Source organism: Poecilia formosa, unplaced genomic scaffold, assembly GCF_000485575.1.
Source record: "Poecilia formosa unplaced genomic scaffold, Poecilia_formosa-5.1.2 Scaffold56, whole genome shotgun sequence".
Taxonomy (NCBI): domain Eukaryota; kingdom Metazoa; phylum Chordata; class Actinopteri; order Cyprinodontiformes; family Poeciliidae; genus Poecilia; species Poecilia formosa.
In genome coordinates, this window is record NW_006799995.1 from 700,323 (window position 1) to 720,794 (window position 20,472).

At 36.9% G+C, this 20,472-nt stretch overlaps 1 protein-coding gene across 4 annotated transcripts in view; it reads left to right on the plus strand.

The window, feature by feature from the left end:
• chl1a (cell adhesion molecule L1-like a) overlaps positions 1-20,472 on the plus strand; it is a 63,810-nt gene that overhangs the window by 10,559 nt on the left and 32,779 nt on the right. For all 4 annotated transcript variants that reach the window (XM_016672180.1, XM_016672179.1, XM_016672178.1 and 1 more), the window contains exons 2-5: positions 15,964-16,120; positions 16,580-16,688; positions 16,782-16,969; positions 17,066-17,188. In XM_016672180.1, the coding sequence (XP_016527666.1) occupies positions 16,039-16,120; positions 16,580-16,688; positions 16,782-16,969; positions 17,066-17,188 (502 nt within the window). In that variant the 5' untranslated portion in view covers positions 15,964-16,038. The remainder of the gene's footprint in view (positions 1-15,963; positions 16,121-16,579; positions 16,689-16,781; positions 16,970-17,065; positions 17,189-20,472) is intronic.

The window sequence follows — 20,472 nt, forward strand, 5'->3', positions numbered from 1 at the left end:
ATATACACACACATATGATGGATATGGGGTGTAGGATCGCTGGGAAAGATATGGCAATGAAAACAGAAATGGTTCAACAGACAAAATCAATATTTGTCTCTTTTACAGGATATAAATACTATACAAGAAAAAAATCGTTGAAGGGTCTGAAGATAATCATGAGTGCTTTGACTGTGTGAAATGAGTCCTACAAATCTTGTCTAACATGAAAATGTTATACAGTATATCCAGATGGTGTTGTGATAGTTTTTATGTTTATAATGTTTCTCCTCACAAAGTTGTGGGCATTACAATTTTGGCACACTGTTCAGGGGATTAGGGTTGACACCAGCACTCATAATTTTGCTCACCTACTGCTGGTATTCTGGACTACGTGTTCTAAAATCAGGTCTACTGGAATTTGATTCATGTGCTAATGAGTTGCATTCCCATGGATTTCTCTCTCCTGCACCACAGATATCACCCCACCCATTCAAACTCTGCTCCCCTGCTTTTTGACTCTTTTTAGTTTTCTCACCCTTTATTCTTTGTATCAGTCGCTCTGCCCTTGTTTGCCACAGGACGGTAGCAATGTTGCCCTCTGAGAAATTATTGATATGCAGCAGGACATGCACTGCATCTGGAAAGAAAAAATCAGATTGCATCTTTTTCAAAATCTGATTTAAATGAATATAAAGAAAGTCGATAACAACTATTTGAGATAAACATGATCTGGGTAACTTGTTCCTTGGCTTGTTGTTTAGCTAATCCAGATAAGAAAAAAAGTTAAATATCTTTCCTTTGCTGCCTGCTGCATATTAAGACATTTTCCTTCATCATGTAATAATCATGCAAAATTATTCTGAGAGCATCAGATTTGTATTGTTTTAAATATATAACTCAATAATTTGACAACTTAAAATACTTTTTAGTGGCATCCTTAGTCTAACTCAACACAGCTGTGAATCTCGCTTTTTGCCTGGATCTACATGAATAGTAAACAAAACATTTCCTTAATAGAACCAGACTTCCTCATTATCTATAAAAGTCATAAGTAAAGAAAAACAAATTATCTGATTACTTGATTTTAAATTGTTGTCATATGAACAGGTAGATATGTAGATGAATACAGTTGCAAACTATAAAATATAAATAAGTTTTTACCAGAACAGTTTCACCAAGATTTCTGTAAACTTTGAGAGCAATGGCGCTGAAGAGTGGCTTATGAGTTTAAAAATCTCAGTGAAGGCAAGCTCCAATATTGATCTAAAAATCAATATTGAACTCATATTTCTATGCTTCCCAGACACACCTTTTGGTATGTCAGCTGCTCATTCACATTGTGATTCTCCGGTTCCACCCCATCTGAAAGGTACTCTACTGGAATGAGATCTTATGACTGAACTCAATATCATGTTCATAATTTGAGGTTTTGACATGGTGCATTGCTGTATTAGAAGCTGCCATTAAAAGATGGGTGCACTTTGAGCATAAAGAGATGGACATGGTCCACAACATTAGTTATTACAACAACAATCCTTTATTACTGAGGGACCCAAAGTGTTCAGACTTCATTATCCACATCAGCAGCAGCCTGAACTGCTGGTTCAAGACAAGATGGGTCCATCCTCTGATGTTGTTTATGCCAAATTCTGACCATACCATCTGAATGTTGCTGCAGAAATCGACTTGTCAGACCAGGAAATACTTTTCCTGTTTGTTGTAGGCTAACTTGTTAAGCCTTTGTGAATTGGAGCTATTATTAGCTGACACGAGTTGCACCTGACCTGTTGTGCTGCTTTTTGTGGTTGTGTAGCCCATGTTTTGTGTTTAGCGGTGACGTTCTGCAGATCTTTGTTTCAACAACTGTTTATTTTAGTCACTGATGCCTTTTTGTCATGTCAGATCAATCTGGCCATTACCCTCTGACCTCTGATGCCAACAAGGCAATGGAAGTTTCTAAAACACTCTCAAAAGGCTCATCTGGCACCAGCAATCATTCCCGTTACAAGATACTTTTCTTTTCTTCCCCCTTTAATTGCTTATGGACTTCAGTAAGTCATCTTCACCATGTGTAAATAGCTAATTTCAATGAGTTGCTGCCATGTGATCGGCAGAGTCATTATTTATGTTAACAAGTAATTGAACTGTAGACGGTGTCTGTGGATTTTGTTTTATCCCTGAAAGAAAGTTCTGTGCGTCTCTAAATGTAGAGACTTTATGTCTTGAGCACATAAAGCCTGCAGAGCAGAATAGTCCTGGCCAATCTGTTTTATCTTTTGAGCATTTAATCTTTTTTTTCCCGGTTAACGGCTAATTCAGAGTATACATGACAGAATGAACTTTCTTGCAACACCGAGTTTCATCGGATATTTTAGCCCGTGGACATAAAAGCTCGGATCGTTTTAGCTGAAGTGTCGATCACAAGCTGACGCCACTGGCTATACTTTGAAATTACTCTCTTGTGGATGTTTTTGTTTCATTGGACTTATCAGAAAGAACATTTGAAATGGGGCACAGTTATTGGCTTAGTTGAAAGTGGTGCAACAGCAATCAATAAATATAAAAACATTTTGGGGCTTGAATTTCTTCTGAACTTGATTTCCAGCAGTGCTGTTAACAACAGGCTTTTATTTAGGAGAATATTGATCCATGAATTGCTTTGTGGAATGTCATCAGAATTACCTCAATCTGAAATTCCTTTGTTGATTCTTGTTTTAATTGTACTTGGTTTTGTTTCAATACGAAATGCTTTGAAACACCGTAACAAAGATTAAAATGGTATTTAAAAAAACTGAATAACTATAAGTCCTCTCCTGATTGCACATCTAAGAACTGTGGAAAAAGGCTTATATATTTGCATTTCAGGCTACACAATCACAATCAGGTTGTAAATTAATCCTTAGCACACAAAAAGAGGCAAAACAAGCCAGAGGAAGACAAATAGGGTAATTTATTGAAAATTACATTTCAAATTCAACAGGACATTCATCAGCTGGTAAACACATTTAGAAGGGAATAGTGAGTTGCCCTATAGTTTGAGATTAATCACTTCCAAATTTAGGTTACTTGTGCGTGATGTGAGTGTTTCTAATAGGCTGGTAGAAATTCATTGTGATGAAGATGGTTTTCCAAAGGCCATAAATGTTTTGGAACTGATCCCCATTTTCATAAATCCCCCATCCCCGAGCAATTTTATTATCTAGATCAAAATTTGAAGGGCATCATTGACCTGGAAGAAGTCTTTATCAAATCCTTGTTATGAACTTTTGTGGTGTCCTGTTGAAAGATCCAGTTATCGCAGCACAGACGAGGGCCCTCAGTCAAGAGAAATGCCCTCTACAACATTTTTTTACATATTCAACTCTGATTTGGCTCCTCCTGTGAAACTTCATTGTTCTGTAGAAACAACAAGGTCCGAACAGCACTGCTGAAGGTCTGTGCCCTCATGTAGGACTACGTTACTGACCGAGGAAGATTCGGTTTATGAGCAATCTGCAGTTAGCACATGTTAGATGCACACAGTCTTTCACAAGCGTGATGGCACATCCTCCACTGAGCCACGTAAAAAACATCTTCAGTGTAATCTCCTGATCTTCACAGTAACACTGGGAAGATTGCATTCAACATCAGGAGAGTTGAAACATTGTGAGAGGCTTTTCTTGTAGAACTTAATCTTGACAGGTTCAAAGACAAAAAGCCTTTGTGTCTGTGCCATCAGGGGGCTATGACCAGTGGGAATATCATAATATGAAAGTCTGATTTATATACAGATGTAGCATTTTTAAAGTTGTCATCATCTTTTTTTAATCAGCTGGTTGGAGTCCACCAACTCAAATATTCACAAAAATGCTAATACAATTGCATTTTTTGGTCTGGTCAGGACTGAATGCAAAGTAAAGACAGTCATGAAACTACTCATCAACAAACTATTAAAATATTAGTAAATAGCTGTCTCTACATTCAATCTGTATTTCTTGAAATGAAAAACTATTGAACAACTTTTCATATTTATGGTATTTGCCACTATCCAGATAAAAATTGTTTTGATTTGATTGATAAAATAATATTTATCCACAATACTGGTCTCTTGAAAGTTATCCTTCTGTACATGGCATGCTGGATTTGCCCCACGGGTCTTGAGTTTAACATGTGTGGTATACAGCAAACTTGACAGAGAGCACATGGAGACCAACCTAGACCTTACCGAAGGTTTGGATTGTGTAATTCCATGCTGTCGTCCATGCATGCTGCTGTTTTTCATGTCTAAGTTTTGTTTTGTTAGACTGTTCAGATTTCATGTTGTTTTTGTGTTGGTGCCATGAACGTGGGAGACAGGCTGGAGACAGATGTTTGTTCTTTCTGATTTGCTCAGGTGCTAGAAATAAAGTTAGTTTGAGAAATGTTTTTCATTTTATTTTATTTTCAGTCAAATGATCAAATTCTACCGCATACCAGGGTTGGACTGGGAAAAAAAATAGACCAGAGTATTTTGACCTGACAACATTAATCTACTAAACTATTTTAAAAAGAGTAAAAAAGCATAATTCAGATATTGAAGTTATGTTGACTGATTTGAATAGTGCAACAGCCTTTGGATCTAGAAAATGTGTAACTTAATGAATACGATCTCTCAAGCAAAATATTTTATCCTATCAAATTCACTATTCTGTCTTAAATTTAAATTGGCATAAACAAGCCAATTGTGTGCATTTGTTTCAATGCATATTTTGTCAGCGCTCTGAAGAAGATGATAATCCTGTCTCAGTTTTTTTGACAATGCTTCAGTTGTTATTCCCTTTCACCGTTGTATAAGAGGTAAAAATCTTTAGAAATGGAAAGAAAACCTAAAAGCAACTCCCGGAACAGTATAACAACAGTGTTAGTATCGACTGTTTTACTTATTCTGACTCCAGCAGTACCTTAGTGTGAGAAATTGAGTTACTCTGCTTGGGAATTGCTCCAGGGCAGGTTGCATCTCTGGTTTACAATAAACAGGCTTTCCCTGATACTTGGCTTTGAATGTAAGACCAACCACATTGCTACCTATCTGCCTTTTTTGTACTTGTGCCAAAACATGACATAATTATGACTTGTAACTTATTTTTTATGAGGCACGCCTCTTGACTTGTTAGAAGTTGTCGAGTGAGTCATTTGCATGTGGATCGATTCGATCTAATAACATTTTATCCCTTTTTTATACACTAAGATCCAAACTTCCAACCGAATGCAGTAAAGCCACTAGAACGCTCTTTAATGGACCCTTTCAATTTGGCACCCAGGCAGGAACAATTTTGTTAATTCATGGTGTTCCAAATATGCAAATGCAGAAAGGCACTGACACTTTCACAGGGTTCCCCCTTTCAGGAGCCTGTGTCAGACAGCAGTGATGCTGCTGCACTCACAAGGTTCAACTCTATGCTTGTTGTTCCAGGAGTTACTTAGGTACTTACCTAAGCAATACGTTTCCATTCGGGCCACAAGCTCTTAACCATGGTGTTACTTGAACAAAGGCTTAAAATTCAGGTAATATAAAAGAGTCACTTTGTCTTTGGCTCGATTCGAAACTGGCCAAAACGTTAAGTATTGGTTGTTTGCTGTGGACTCAGGCTTCAGATTTCAGATTTATTAATGTCTGTTCTATGAAACCTGAATCATTAGCAGTAGGGGGTCACCGCCTTGTTAGTTAACACAGTTTTTCCTCTGACTACATGCTTTGTTCTCTTGGGGTTTCTGTTCTGTGCTGTGCAGATCATTTAGGACTGGATATGTCCATAGTCCTTTATTCATCAGACTTATGTGATTGCTGTTTGGAAAAAATCTTACTGCTACTTAGTGATGAAGAAACTGAAAGACAAGGTTATTGGTGCAGCAGATTAAAACATTGTTTTAACCTAATTTAAAATAATTCAAAGCTGTCTGTGGATCACCTTATAATTCCAGTTTACAGGATTAATTTAGCATTTAAAAAAGAAAGTGAGTTTCTATTGTTCAAACCTGGTGATGACTCTCCCCACTGTCTCACTGTTTCTGTTTTAAACTATATGTAAAGTTCAATCATTTCTTTTAACTGTTGAACTTCTGTTATTTGCTCTATTAAAACCTCGTTCAAAATGTTACTATATTTCAAGAAATCTTTGAGAATCAAATGCCACTAGTTAAATGCCAATGAAGCAAGAGTGGATTGATAAGTGACTTTAATGGTTTTGTAGAAACAGAAAGCTAAATTGCTTTCACTGGCTTGTAAACTTGGGAGTATTTCTGGATTATGTGCAACAACTTTAAAAGTCATGCATATGGGACCCAACTCTGCTCTCAAAATCTTTTCATCCAGGCAAACAGAAGTTAAGTCAGAAAGATTACTTTTTATCCTTTGCTTGTTCTGACTGCAGGTAAACGCAATGTTTGTCTTGGGAAAATTACACAAAAATTTCAATTTAGACATCCAGAAACTGTGCATTTGAACATTTGATGGGGACAGTGAGAGATAATCAATAGAAAAGTCAGAGTGATGGGTGCACACAAGTCCAGTCATGTTTGATCCCAGAAACAAGGAATTTGACTTAAAGGTGCCAAGTACTGAGAAAACGATACTACACACAATGTAGGTCCCTGTGATAACTTCTGGCTAATGAAAACAGACTTTTACAAACACTGGATAAAACATGAAGATAAATTCTTTTTTCAATTTAAAGTTTCAGTTAATGTGCAAAAATATGTTTTACCAGAGGAGAAGCATCACCTTCGCTCTCAACTTTGTGAAGGATTTTTCTCTTATTACTTTTTAGACTACAAAGGTGTGTGTTGTATTCGATGCTATTAAAAAAGGAAGGTATGTAACAAAATCCAGGAAGCGGCTTAGGGGATGCCTTCTTCTTAGAAAATATGCACTGCAGAAACCACAGGATTGGAAAATGATCAAATTATATGAGAGCAAATTGAACTAGTGCACATGGAGGATTTATTAAAGAGACGGGTTTGTATGCCGTTAAAAGTATCTCCTCTCTTCTCTGGCTTTTTCAAACTTTGCTAATAAAAGGGACTCTTTCTATGGAAATGGCAATGTTGAGATAAAACGGATAGAATATGTTGGCCATTTTACAAACTCTATTAAAATACCACTTCAGGCCTTCAAGATGATCTCATAAACTAATTACCAGCGTAGCTCAGACCAGACTGCAATGTTTCTCTTGTTTTCTTCTTTGCAGAAGTGAAGAACAAATATGTCGGTTGTGGAAAGAGTGACGAGATCCTCTCATAGCTCCAGCGTGTGATGGGAGGAAGCCTATCTTTGAATCTTTTCTGTGCTGTTGACCACAGGGAACTGATTTAGCTCCTGAATAACACTCTTTGTCACTCCAGAACAGCAAGGGACATATTTCCATGGCGATTTACGTTGTTGTTTTGAAATCCATGTTAATGAGAGGTCTTGAATTATTTGCCACAACTATTTTCTTTATATTCACTGTAAAAGCTCTGCATTTCCTTCAGGAGTTTAGTATTTACAAAAGACAGAAGGAGTAGTAGTTAAATGAAATGTGCATGAGTGAAATACCAAACCTTTGACTGAGGAATCTGTGGTTGTCATAGCGTGTTATGTATTTGCGTGCAAGGCCAGCTCCTTTTCAGGAGGAAGCTCTCTACATGTCACTCCACTAATCACAGTGTTCCAGCGCAGGAAGCATTTAAACCCCGACTGAGTGAACGTTGATGAGCCACACACACACACACACACAAACCGATACACACCTAAAGCACACTGAGAAAGCCATTCATTACAAACAATGAAGGAGTGATTCTGCATGAAACTAACCAGTAATCATTTAAAAATCTGTGTGCTTGTTAAATTGGATTGCCAGGGGAGAATGATCAGGGTTAAGGAGGACGAATCGGAGTAGCATTTCAGAAATGATGAACGTTTAGTAAAACGAGCACAAGGAGACCCTAAAAACAAGTATATGTCATGTTTTACATGCCGACGTAAGTTTTAAGATGTTTCTGTTGAACTGTGTTTATGTTGTGGAATATGAACTATGTTCATTTGCTTCAAACCTGTCGTGCCTGTCAACACTGCTACTGTTTCTTTTTTATTATACTGGAAACGCAGGTTTGCTAAGCTTGTGTTTGATGTGTCAGAGAGTTGTTTGGGCAAACTCCAGGCATGCACAGTTAGCATTTTTCCTAAGAACATAGAGTGCTGAAATACAAATAAGCTGCATGTTAGGGCACTGACGGTTTTGGAAGAGGTTAAGGAAGGAGTGTTGTTTAAAGTGAAGTCTGGCTTTAAACAGCTAAGGCCTTATGACATGTCACTAATGCTTGTGTAGCCGTTTTTATTTGTCAGGACATTTTTCCATTGAATCCAGATTTCTCTCTGACTCGTAGTTAGCTCCATACATATGAAAACCAGCCAATAGACCAGAGATTGAAATTTATCATTTTTTAAAAATCTTGATTATCTAAGATCAAGATTCACATATCAGATAATCAAAAACTGATTTTAATCATATTTATTTTAAGCATCAAAACCAAAGAACAGAAAAACAAATTGAAGAAATAGTTTGGACAAAATTGGCATCCATTGGAGAGCTCTAAGGCCAAAATGAATGTGGCCAAAAGAAACAAGATGATTTCCCACAGAACATCTTGATGACCCCAAAGACGTTTGAAAATAAATTATATGGACTAATGAGACAAAACTGGAACTTCCTGGAACTTGTGTTTCCAGTTGTATCTAATGTACAACTAACACTGCAGTTCAGAAAAAGAAAATCCGAAATATGTAGTCAGACATGGTGGAGGTAGAGTGATGATTTGGACTTCTTTACTGGTTCAGCATTAGATGACCTGCCATGATTGATAGAACAATGATTTCTGCTTTCCATCTGCAAAGTCCCAGCCATAGATTTCACTCTGTTTTACATATTCAGATAAATTTACTTGTCGATCTTTTAGGTTAAGCTTTTCCCTCCTTTTTTTGTTCTCCCGATTTCTGTCATTACTACTGTACTTGCCCTTAGCGAGCTTTAATTGAAGAGAGAAACAAAATACCCTTTTGTTATTTGTTTCTATTGTCTTGTGGGAAATATTTGAGGCCTATGAAGCTGGGACAGAAATACCACATGACAAAGATTTGGAGGAGGGGCAACTCTGTTGCACAAAAGACATATGCCTCTCATTTCTTTTACAAGCGTCCCTTATGTACTGGTTTGGACATTGTTTTGTGTCATTATGTAACAGTTTCCATGTTGCCAGTTCACTGAGTCATTTGTACTGAAGCATATATTAACATTTTCAGATTCAGTGTCTTGAAATGTTATTGATTTGTTCCAAAACAAATTCTGATCTAGAAAGGGTTGTGTGCATTTGACCTAAATTTTTGCCAGTCTTTTTTTGTGAAACAGCTTTAGTTCATTCAGCTTAGATGGAGAGTGTCTGTAAACAGCAACTTTCAAGTCCTGCTGCAGATTTCCATTTGCACCTAGATCTGAACTTTGATTAGACCATTCCACTTATGACTATGCTTTGATTTATAGCTCTGGCTGCATGTTCAGGGTTGTTGTGCTGTTGTTGTTACTTCTGAAGGTTCTGCATTATTTTCAGTGAGCGAGAATAAAGAGGATTACAAATTCACACCACACTTTTTAGATTTATGTTTGTAAAATAGTTTTGGAAAGCATGTACCATTTTTCTTCCATTTCACAAAATACATAAAAGTTTGTGATGTATAGTGAGAAAATGCAAAAAAAAAAAAAAAATCAAAGCATTCTAAATATTTTTGAGGCATTATAATTCAGCTAATTTCATTTCTTTTTAAGTAAGCTGAATAATGCTGAACAGCCCATTAAGATAAGTCCTTTATTTCCATGTAGAGCAGGAACCTCAGGTGTATCACTCAATATTTATTTTGATGCCTTGTGTGAAGAGTTGTACTCAAAGATGTCTGTTGTATCTGAATAAGCAAGGCCATGGTATTGCCAGCTGTTAAGAGGGCCTCAGTTCCTGTGGTGTTATTTAATGACACTTAGATGTGTTTTGAATTTCTGAAACATCATACTGATGTTTACATAGGATTTACATTTAGACCAAAGAACAGTGTAGACAATTGAGACATATTTTCAAGGACGAAAAACCTGTGGTGTACTGATTCAGGTATGCTGTCTTACTTCATATGTACTGATAGTAAATTAGAATTTATGTCCTGACGAGTTTCATTTGTCAGAATAAAAGTACATTTTGAAAACCACCTTGAAAGCTTTTAGTTAATGTGCATCTACATTTGAGTCTAAGCTTTAAAGTTCTTTTTCCTGAGCTTATACAAACCATGCTTCATTAGACATAAACTAGGTCTGTGTGATGCGGTGAAAAAGGTCTTAAATGAAGTGTGTAATTATGTCCAGACTTTCCTTTAGCGGTTACACAGAGTTTAGTCTGGGCTGCAGAAAAGGCCGGAAATATTTTTCATCTAGACTTGCAGGTCTAAATTTATAACATGTCAAATGATGCTGCATTTTTACCATGAAAAATGTAAGCCCTTACATGGGAATGTGTATTAGTGAATTTATATATTTATGGTTACAAATGCCTTCCTTCTAAATTTGCTCACCAATCTTAAAGTTCACACATTAATCGTATTTATCTTGTGTGATGTAGCATATTAAGCAGTTTATGGCTGCTAATGAAATTTTGCCAGGACATTGTCAATGAGCTATAAACAAGTGTTCACTTTAATTTGTTCACTGATTTGAAAATCAGGCCTTCATTGTGAAGGGGACATTAGCAGCCCTGACAAAAGTTGACTCTCAATCAAAAGACAGACTGATCCAGAATGGAGAGCTTTTAACTGTATATACCTCCAAGTAAAGTCTGTACCATTGCTATAGCAGTGTGCACATTACCAATGTTGCAATCGATTGTTTGGAAGGCAAATAACAAAGGTTATTTCCAGTTGTGAATAAACACTTTGCATGCCAATAACAGAGTCGGTCTATTGATGGAGTCTCAGTGTGCACAGCTGATATGGATGATAGTACTAAAAATGCAGCATGTCACAGTTGGAAGCCATAATAAAGTAGAAGAGCAATTCAAATGTTGTGCAGCCCTACTCTGGACAGCCCTACCTCGTTTTTGTATTACAAAATTTAAAGGTAAAGTGGCTCTGTTAGTGGATAACACCCAGCTGTTATCAGCAATTACGGCTTAAATTATTATTATTAGAGAAAATACACAGTTAGTAGTGTGTGGGTGGATGCTCAATTTGTACACTGGTTTGTCCTGTTTGTTTGGTTTAACATTACCCAGCAAGGGGCTACAGCCTTGATACACAAATTTGAAAATATAATTTGACAGCAGTTTTTTCCTACAAGATAAATATTTACACCAAGATGAGACAAGGTTTTTTGTATGCTATGTCATAAATAAAAATGAAACATACTTGGATATAGAAAATTTAATGCACAGATAACTATTGATTTATGACTTAAGCAATGCAAAAGGAAAAAAAAATCCTACTTTAGTAATGTCTTCATTTGATTTAACAAATTATTTTGTACAAGTTGCACTTGTAAAAATAACTGATCTACCTGGTTGTCCAATTTCAATGCTTTATATTGTATTGTCTGGTATTATGTCTCTTGGGGGACTTTACGTAAAACCACAGATATAAATTGTTTGGAAATGCTTGAAAAGAGACGCTGATGAAAACTAAATTGGTTTTCTAGAGATAAAAAGCCACACTTAAATGTAAATAACATTTATAAAAAATATTAAGAGGAAGAAAAGACTTGATTTGTATCCATAGCATTCAGTCTCTCTCTGAAAGTTTTCCCCAATGTTCCATCTATCAACACGCCTAAACTGATGCATGGAAATTAAAGCACAGAAGATGTTGGGCTCAGTAGAACCAGATGACTTTGCCCTCTTGTCAATAGGACTGTAAGACTCATTGCATTAAAATCACTGGGAACAAGCTGAGTTAAAATGGCCTTTCATGATTTGCGTAGGGGATATTGGAAGGATCTAGGAAATCAAGAGAAAGAATGAGACAGAGAGCATAAGGCATGCCTGTACTTCCTTTACACTCGTTTTTTAAACGCCATCCAAGCATCCCCCCCGCTGTGCAGCCTTAGTCCCGGTCATTGTCGCGGGATTTGAGAGCTTCTCTGCCAAGTGAGAGGCTTTGGCGACATATGTCACTTCAGTGACTCTCCTGTCGCTTCTTTAGCAGCTTGAGTAGAATGGTGGGGAGTGAGGCGTGTCTGTGCAGCAGGAGAGGAGCAGTGTGAGGTGAAAGAGGAAAGACAAGTCAGAGATGTTTGTTCAAACAGACAGAGAGTGAAAGAGTTGCTTGAGTGAACTACTCATTGTTTTTTTACTCTTATATGGACATGTTTGCCTCAGGCCCCTGGCAAAGGTGGAAGATGTAAAATGATTCAAGAACTGTGAGTATCGGTTACTTTGAGAAAACTTTGATTTTTCTGTTGAAAGGATGTTTCCTCCCAGTGAACTTGAGCAGATTCACATGTAAGACTGTGACTGCTTGAATTTGGAATGTGTGCTGAAGTTGTGTCTGTCCTCAACTGAGACTTATCGGAGGGAAGAAAGGAGGTGTGGGGTTCACTGTGTACAGCATGTGTTTGCTTGGATTAGCCATGTAGTACTGACACTCTTCATGCCTTTGGCCGACTAATGGCTTAGGTAATACAATCCCTGCGGATTTGTGACTGTGATCTGCCATGTGTTCAGGTAATGGATCCCTTGGCTCCAAAAACAAATGCTTTGTTATGTGTTTACATAGGCACCCCACGCTGCTCTGCACTCCAAGGATTTATTCTTTTAAAATGAATGGTGTTGGGTTTGTTTGGCTTACATTTGAAGAGGCTGGTTTGCAGGTCTAGTAATTTGCCTTCTTCACAATGTTCTTTGATTGTGCAGCAGTAAATTAGTAGATTTGCTGCTGGTGAATAAAACTGCCTTGGGTTGTTGCTGTGTTGTGAACATCAGCAGAAGACAACACTTTTCATGTCTCTTAAGGGCTGTGGGGCTCCTAACTCACAAGGGCTTTGCAGACATTGCAGGTCTGATCTAGTCTGCTTGATTTGATCTAAATCGAAACTCACTGCCTCTATCGTTTCTCTCATGCCTGTGCAGTACTTTCAGAGTGTCAGAGGCAATGTCCATCCAAAATCTTTTACTTATATATTTAAACCAAGACAAAATGTTAGAGACTAGCATGGTAGCACTGCAGGTGTTTTTGGCTCATAATGCATGTTATGAACCAAACATAATGTAGACTTTAACTCTTTCTGGATTTCTAGAAAGTTGCCAACATGTAGGTTGAAAAATCAAAAGCATAAAACAAAGTAACTTTCCTACACTCTGATCAGGTATCCCTTTATCTGCTCTAAGCTCAGATCTGTCTTGCTGTCTTGTAGCCTGAATGAACCACAGATATTTTCCAACATGTTGTAGAAGATGCAGTTTTCCTTTACAGTCTTTTTTTTTTTTTTTTTACATTCCTTTACATTTCCTGACTTTATATACTCACCTTACTGATGCTAAAAATAGCTGATTTTGAATTATGTCTCTCTTCTTAGGATCCAAATTTTACTGCAACATGGACACACTTGTGTGTGATCAAAAAAGTTTACATTTTTTTAGGTTTTTGGTCGCCTGCTAAGGCTGATCAAGTTCTTCTAACCAGCTCTTTTCTCAATGCATATACACTCCACAAAATCTTTTAAATACTGCAGCAAATTTTTTTGTCTTCTAATTTTACCATAGCAGAGGTGCCTAAAGTGCAACTCTTATGTGTCATTCAAAGATGATACAGATTTGGCTGGCCAGCACAGCTGAGACAAAAAAAAAAGACACTGGGCCTCCAAAATTTAGAAAATCAAAGTTATTTTATTTTTAACAGAACAAGCACGCAAGACCATTCCGTTGTTTCAGATCTACAATTATTTACAGATCATAATTCTGTTTTATGTTCAGTTTGCTGTGGAGCAGGTTACAATACAAAAAACACCCAAAGGAAGAAAAACAACAAACATTTTTTTCACCTGTGAGTACATTCAACTTGATGATTTTGGCACCTGTTCAAAAATGTTTTGACGTCACAGATTGATAGGTATGGGTTTGAGTAAAAGTATAGTTTTTGTTTTATACTCTAAACTAATTATTTTGACCAAGCTACCAATAAAAAATATAGCTGTTTATTTGCAGAAAATGATAAATTATCAACATCACAATGATGTGGGGTTTTCAGACCAACACAAATAAAACTTTCTAAGTTCAATAATGTCTGATGACAGCTTTCATGCTTTCCCAAGTCTTTCACATCTCAGTTGGATTCAGGTGATCACCAAATCCATACCTCACTAAGCAGAGAGAGGTGCACTTGTTATGAAATTGAATAGACAGTTGTATATTTCACGCATTAACCAATTTTGCATGGGTCGCCTAATTGTTAAGAAAATAGGAAGATTATGACATTGCTGTGAAATAAACACTGGACCAGATTAGTTTTTATTCTAAACCACCATAGATAATCCCAAACCCCTACTGCAAATAATCCCCAATCTCTTAATTTGGTTTAATTGATACTAAATTAAAGAAGCTTAATCCCAAATCTAGTCCAAAACAATTGTGTTGTCTGTAGAGCTCGGGGTAGTTCGCAGCCGTTCTGCTGCATTACGCTGTATGACTGCTGGAGGTCCCTGCCTTTATTCTCCTGATAGTGGGATTAGCTGCAGGGTGAACCCATTTGGCACAGGCACCCCTGCCGCCACAGTCTCAGAGCTGTGAGAGCTAAGCTGTGAAACACTGAGTGACTTAGTCCAATTTATAGACTGCCATCTTGAATCTAGTGATCGTAGCAGACGACAGCTAAGCCTTTCCTTTGTGCCATTTGAGTTTACAGTAAGCATGTCATGGGGATGCCACCACCACCAGTCGGCTTAACAGTTCAAATAAATGGTTTGAACTGTTAAGTTCAAACCATTTGTGGTTTGAACTTAACCATAAATGGTTAAGTTCTCAACACAACTCCTGTGTTAAATTGTCTCAAATCAATTGACCTCATCAAAAATGTTCATCAAAATTGAACAGGCATTGTTTTGGTCAGGTTATTAAAGTGCCATTACACCAGTTTTACTTTTACATTGCAATTGATCACATATTCATTCTAGTAGGTGTCAGAAATCGACGTGTTAATTTCCACAGTAGAAAAATGTACACAGCAAACGACTAAAAGTTACGCCAGCCAGTTTAAATATCTTAGCGAAATATTCCAGCAATTTAGCATATCTGTTAAGCAAAAAGACATGCATGTGTAATAAATACATAACACTAAAAGTGTTATCTTTTTGACTTGTACATTTACAAGAGAGGTTTTTATAAATGTATGTTAAGTAAAGTGTGATGCTCTCTATTTTCTTGGCTTAGTGAGAAAAATTATCTAACCAAAATCACTGAGAATAGATCAGCCTAAAGTAAGAGAGAAACCTGGGAGATCTACATCAAAACAAGAATAGCTCTCAGGCAAAACAAATAAAGGAATAAAACCATAACCCTGGAAAAAGAAACAAACAAAAGCAACCCAGGAATAGACTAATAAAATCCAGAATTTTAGTTTTTATTTGTTGACTATGTTCACACACCAGGGTAATGTAAAAACTACTTCATTTCTTAAGTAAGAGCCTTAAGCATGGAGACAAATCATCTCTATGGAGTAACGTCTCAAGCTTAAAACACTCACCTGAAACCCATGGTTCATTATGGCAGCAGCTCATGTTGACAGCAGCAGCATGGCGCTCCATGTGACAGATTCCACTTTGATAACAAATGTTTTTGTGTTTTAATGTTGAAACCTACAATCTCATCATATCCTAGGAGAACAAGTCTTGCACACTAATCTGTGAGCATCCCCTGATACATCACATTGCTCAACACAGGATTTCTGCTTTCCAATTTCTACCTTTGCAGGTCCACTGTGCCTTGCGAATTTCAAGTGAAAACAGCTGATCCACACATATTTCCTGATTTTCTTCATTAAGAATCATGAGGAGGCCTGGCGACCTGCTACTAGTTCTGCTTTGGAGCTTTACATCCGGAGCCAGAAGCCTTAATATACCTTTCGAAGGTAGGACTGACACAAAGCAAACTGAAATTATATTTAGTAGTTCTTGCTGACAGTCCTGTTATGTCATGTTGACTTACAACGCTTCATTGAAATGGAAGATTCCTACAATATGGCATTCCCTTTTTGATGTCGAAACACATTTGTTTACCTTTCCAGAGCAAGAATGTTAACTGCTTTTAAAAACTCTTAGCAAACAATGGAAAGGTTAAGGTAAATTGTTTATGTGGCAAAGGTTGAAGGCTTGTTTTAAAGTGACAAATACATGGCAATCAAGCATTCCTGTGCTATTTTAGGTTAGCGTTTACTCAGATTACACAGGGTTTTTCTCTCAGCGTCACATGAAGCAGAAAGAAACGGCTGAAAACAAACAAAAACACAGACTAAACAAATGTGTGAGTTGCAATTTAATTCTCGCTGCTTCGATTTTAACACTTCTCCTTTTGTGTTTTTATTTTAAAGTGGAGCAACCTCCAACTATAATCAACCATACAGCAGGTCCTGTTATTGCACTTCCTTTTGACAATACACTGACTATAAGATGTGAAGCCAGGGGTAACCCACCACCAGAGTAAGTAATAGCAGTTTGCACAGATTAGGTAAATCAGAGAAGTCTTGGTAAAAACATACTGATAGAATCTGGGTACATATTTTACTCCAACAGATACACATGGACAAAAGATGGCCAGGAGCTAAACCTGCCAAACATCCCGACAGTCAAAATAGACAACAGAAATGGGATATTCATGTTTCACAAAAAGCACTTTGGCCAGTTCAGGGGTAAATACAGATGCTTCGCTTCCAATAAGCTGGGAACTGCCATGACGGAGGAGATTGAAATCGTAGTTTCCAGTAAGTGAAGGCTACATACGAACATGAGAAAAATAACAAATTGTTACGATTGTCATAAAATCTCATATTTTTTTCCCCAATGTTTGTATTTATTAGCTCCACCAAAGTTCCCAAAGGAAACATTGGATACCATTGTCGTTAAGGAGGGCTATCCAATTACTCTTCACTGTAACCCCCCAGAAGGTGTGGCCCCACGTGAGATCTACTGGATGACTCAGAGTAAGCCTCACGCTCCTGTTTTATCTCATGTTGAAAACAAATTAATACTCACAAAAATATTTTTCTTTTAAGATTCAAGTTATTTAAATTTTTGTTTAGCTTCTGATGCAATGTTGGTGTGCCATGTACGTCAAATAATACCCCTGGAATTATTTTTCTAATTTGGTGAAAGTATTTTCACTAAACATTGAGATTTGCGGCAACAAACCTCAATGTTTGTTTTCACAATTTGAAATGGTAGACCAGGAGCAAATACTGTATAATTTTTGAAGTGAAAGAAAAATCTGAGGAGTGTGTTGTAAAATTGTTCAGTTCCCTTTGCCAAGACTTTTTTCAACCACTTTTTGCTGCAATTATAGCTGTGATTTTAAAAAAAATGTTTCTACCAGCTCTGCACATTTAAAGATCAAACATTTTTAATGCTTGTAAATTAGCTCAAACTCAATAAGACAGTGTCTATGAGCAGCAGTTTTCAAGTCTCATCAAGCTTTTTCAGCTTAACCCTGTTTTTGACTTTGACTCTCCTCTGTTTGGTCATAATCAAATTCCTTTTTGGCTGTGCTGCTAAATGCTGGCAGTACATGATGCTTACTCAGGTACCATGGGTATACAAGGTTTTTAGTTTGTATTTTCATGATCATCACTTATTCCAGGGTTTGAAGTTGTAAATCATTCAGTATTGCCACACTGTGAAACAAGTCTGCATATAGAAATTCAAGTTTGTGCATGTTGCAGGAGTTTCATATCTGTAGAAAACAAAGGTGTGGAAAGAACAAGTAAAATTAAATTAGTTTGGATGAAATTAGTTGTTTCATAACAATTCTGTTATGAAACATTAACTCTTTCAACTTTATTATCCTTCATTTTATTAAAAGCTTTTCAGCCAATTTGTGACCTACATCTGGAGTGTTAAACCATCTCCAACATCTGTGTAGCAAAGTATGCTGAGCATGCACAGTTTTGGGATATTATAAAATTCAAAGTCAGGCAGTCTGAGGAGCTCAAGGGGTGACGTTTGGCATCTTAAAACTAACAGTAATAAAAATGTTTAATTTCTGATGGGTCTTTTGGACTTTATACAGATGTTGGATCATTGAAATCCAACATGTTTATAAGAGAGTCACGTGAAGCTTGTTAAAAACCTTCTAACGTTTGAATCAGTTGTGATCAGTTGATTTACTGGGTAAAGCATTTTAAGAACTGAATCTGAACAAACATATTTTTCAGCCTCTGCAGTCAGTTCTGTGCCATACTTTAAACTGAAAATATTCTATAGTGTGTTGTTGTATTCTGGCTCAAACTCAATGAGAGAGCGCAGCGAGATGACGGACTCTTGTGTCCTCTTTGACTTTTGCTACTCTGCTGTATTAGTGATGTACGTGTGTAATTCTTCCAGACTAGAGACATTATTTGCATGCATATGCCTTTCAAAATAGATGCAAAACATGTGTGCTTTCACCTTTTAAAATCCTGATGCACCATGAACCTGTTTATATCTTGAAGGGATTTACGGTCTGGGATCAAAGTACTTGTGGACATTGCAGTAGAGACAGCAATTCACAGTGAATGAAAAGCTTCTTGTCCTTTAGAAAAAAATTTTGTGGTTAGGTATTAGGCAAGTGTTTATAACCTTTGCAACAAACCTTTTAGGCTTTAATAGCTGTCTAGTTAAAAATTCACAATAAAAGCCAAACACTCTTTTTCTTTTATGGTAAGGTTTTTTAAAAATCAAATTAAATGGTTGTGGCGGTGGTGCAGGGGTAAAACGCGCAACTTATATATGGAAAATAACTATTGACATCCTCAGTTTTCTTCTTTACATCTTGAGTGACTTGTTTTGATTTTCCATAAAACCACATAGGAATGCTGTGTGGAACGGTGATTTAACTTTCAGCTTACAAAACAGCTAAACAATCTGGTGGTCTTTAAAGCTCTGACTTTGAAATAAGTCAGAAAGACTTCTCTAATTATTTAGGCCTATAAGCATGTGATTCAATGTCCGATATAGAGAAATAAAGATTATGGGTAGTGAATGTAAACATCTGGTTTTAAACCCAAAGTTGTACATCTACAAAAAATAAAAAGAAAATACTAAAAAAAAATGAGATAATTAGGGATAAAGTAGCTCGTAAGTTCAGCAGATGCCCGTCAGAAACTTCTAGCGTGATACAAAACGAACTTAAAGGACTCGTAAAGCACCTGGAATTACAGAGATATGCTCTGTATGTCTTTGCTCTCTCTTGCTTCTTGCACTCAAATATTCAGGTGCACAAAAGGAATGAACTCTAGAATTCAAATCTCGGCATGTTTCACCTCTGTTCACACCTGAATGATCATTTCACAAGCTTGATGTGATTTACTCCTGAAGAACACAGACTGGGCTGAATTAGATGAATGTTTAATTATCTGAGATCTGCCATTGTTGACGTTTTTATTTTCTACAAAATGCACCATCCAGGGTTTTTCAAACGTATGCACCGTCTTGGATGACTCCCTACAAGCCCTGTGAAGTAGTGGCTACATTTAAGTTGACTGGCATTAAAGCTTCCCACTTGAGACGCAGACGTTCGTCTCCAATCAGGAGCCTTTTCCTGCCATCTTCAAGAACAAAGTGATTTACTGTATAAAAAGTAACCTCAGACTTTGTCTGAAGTGCTCCTGCAATGGGAGGGGGAATCCTGCTTCTGTTGAACCTCTTACAAGTTCTCATCTGTCTCTGACAAACCAGATGAATGTCTGAAAAAAAACAAAAAACTACAAGAGTTCTTCAGGTGTTCAGGAGGAGATGCTTACTGATGCACTGAATGAAAACGTTTGGGGACAAATTCAGCTCCAGTGTTGCTATGACTTGGCAGATGTATGTGTCCAGAGTCGACAATGACTGCATGCCCTGAACATGGTGAAACAGTTGTGTGTTGAAGAGCTTTCTTTTTTCTTAGATAATCTCAAAACATTGCCATGATGATGTGCGTCTGAGTGAAGTTGTGTTTGTTCATCTATATATCATTTGTAAATGTAAATAAGGTTTCTTTATTCACACTAATAAAACCACAAGTGACTGATGGCTATATCTGTTAAACTCGGCTCATGGGTTGATAATTCACTGAACTGTAAATCTATATGAAACAAATTTGCTTTCATGGAGCACGATTAGATGAGGAATCGCTTACGGGTGTTTCCATTTCATTTATCACATATTATACTCCTGTGTATTCTACTTTCTTATTAAACCTCATAAGTGATTTTCAAATGCAAAAAAAGAAATGTCAGGAAACAGACATTTT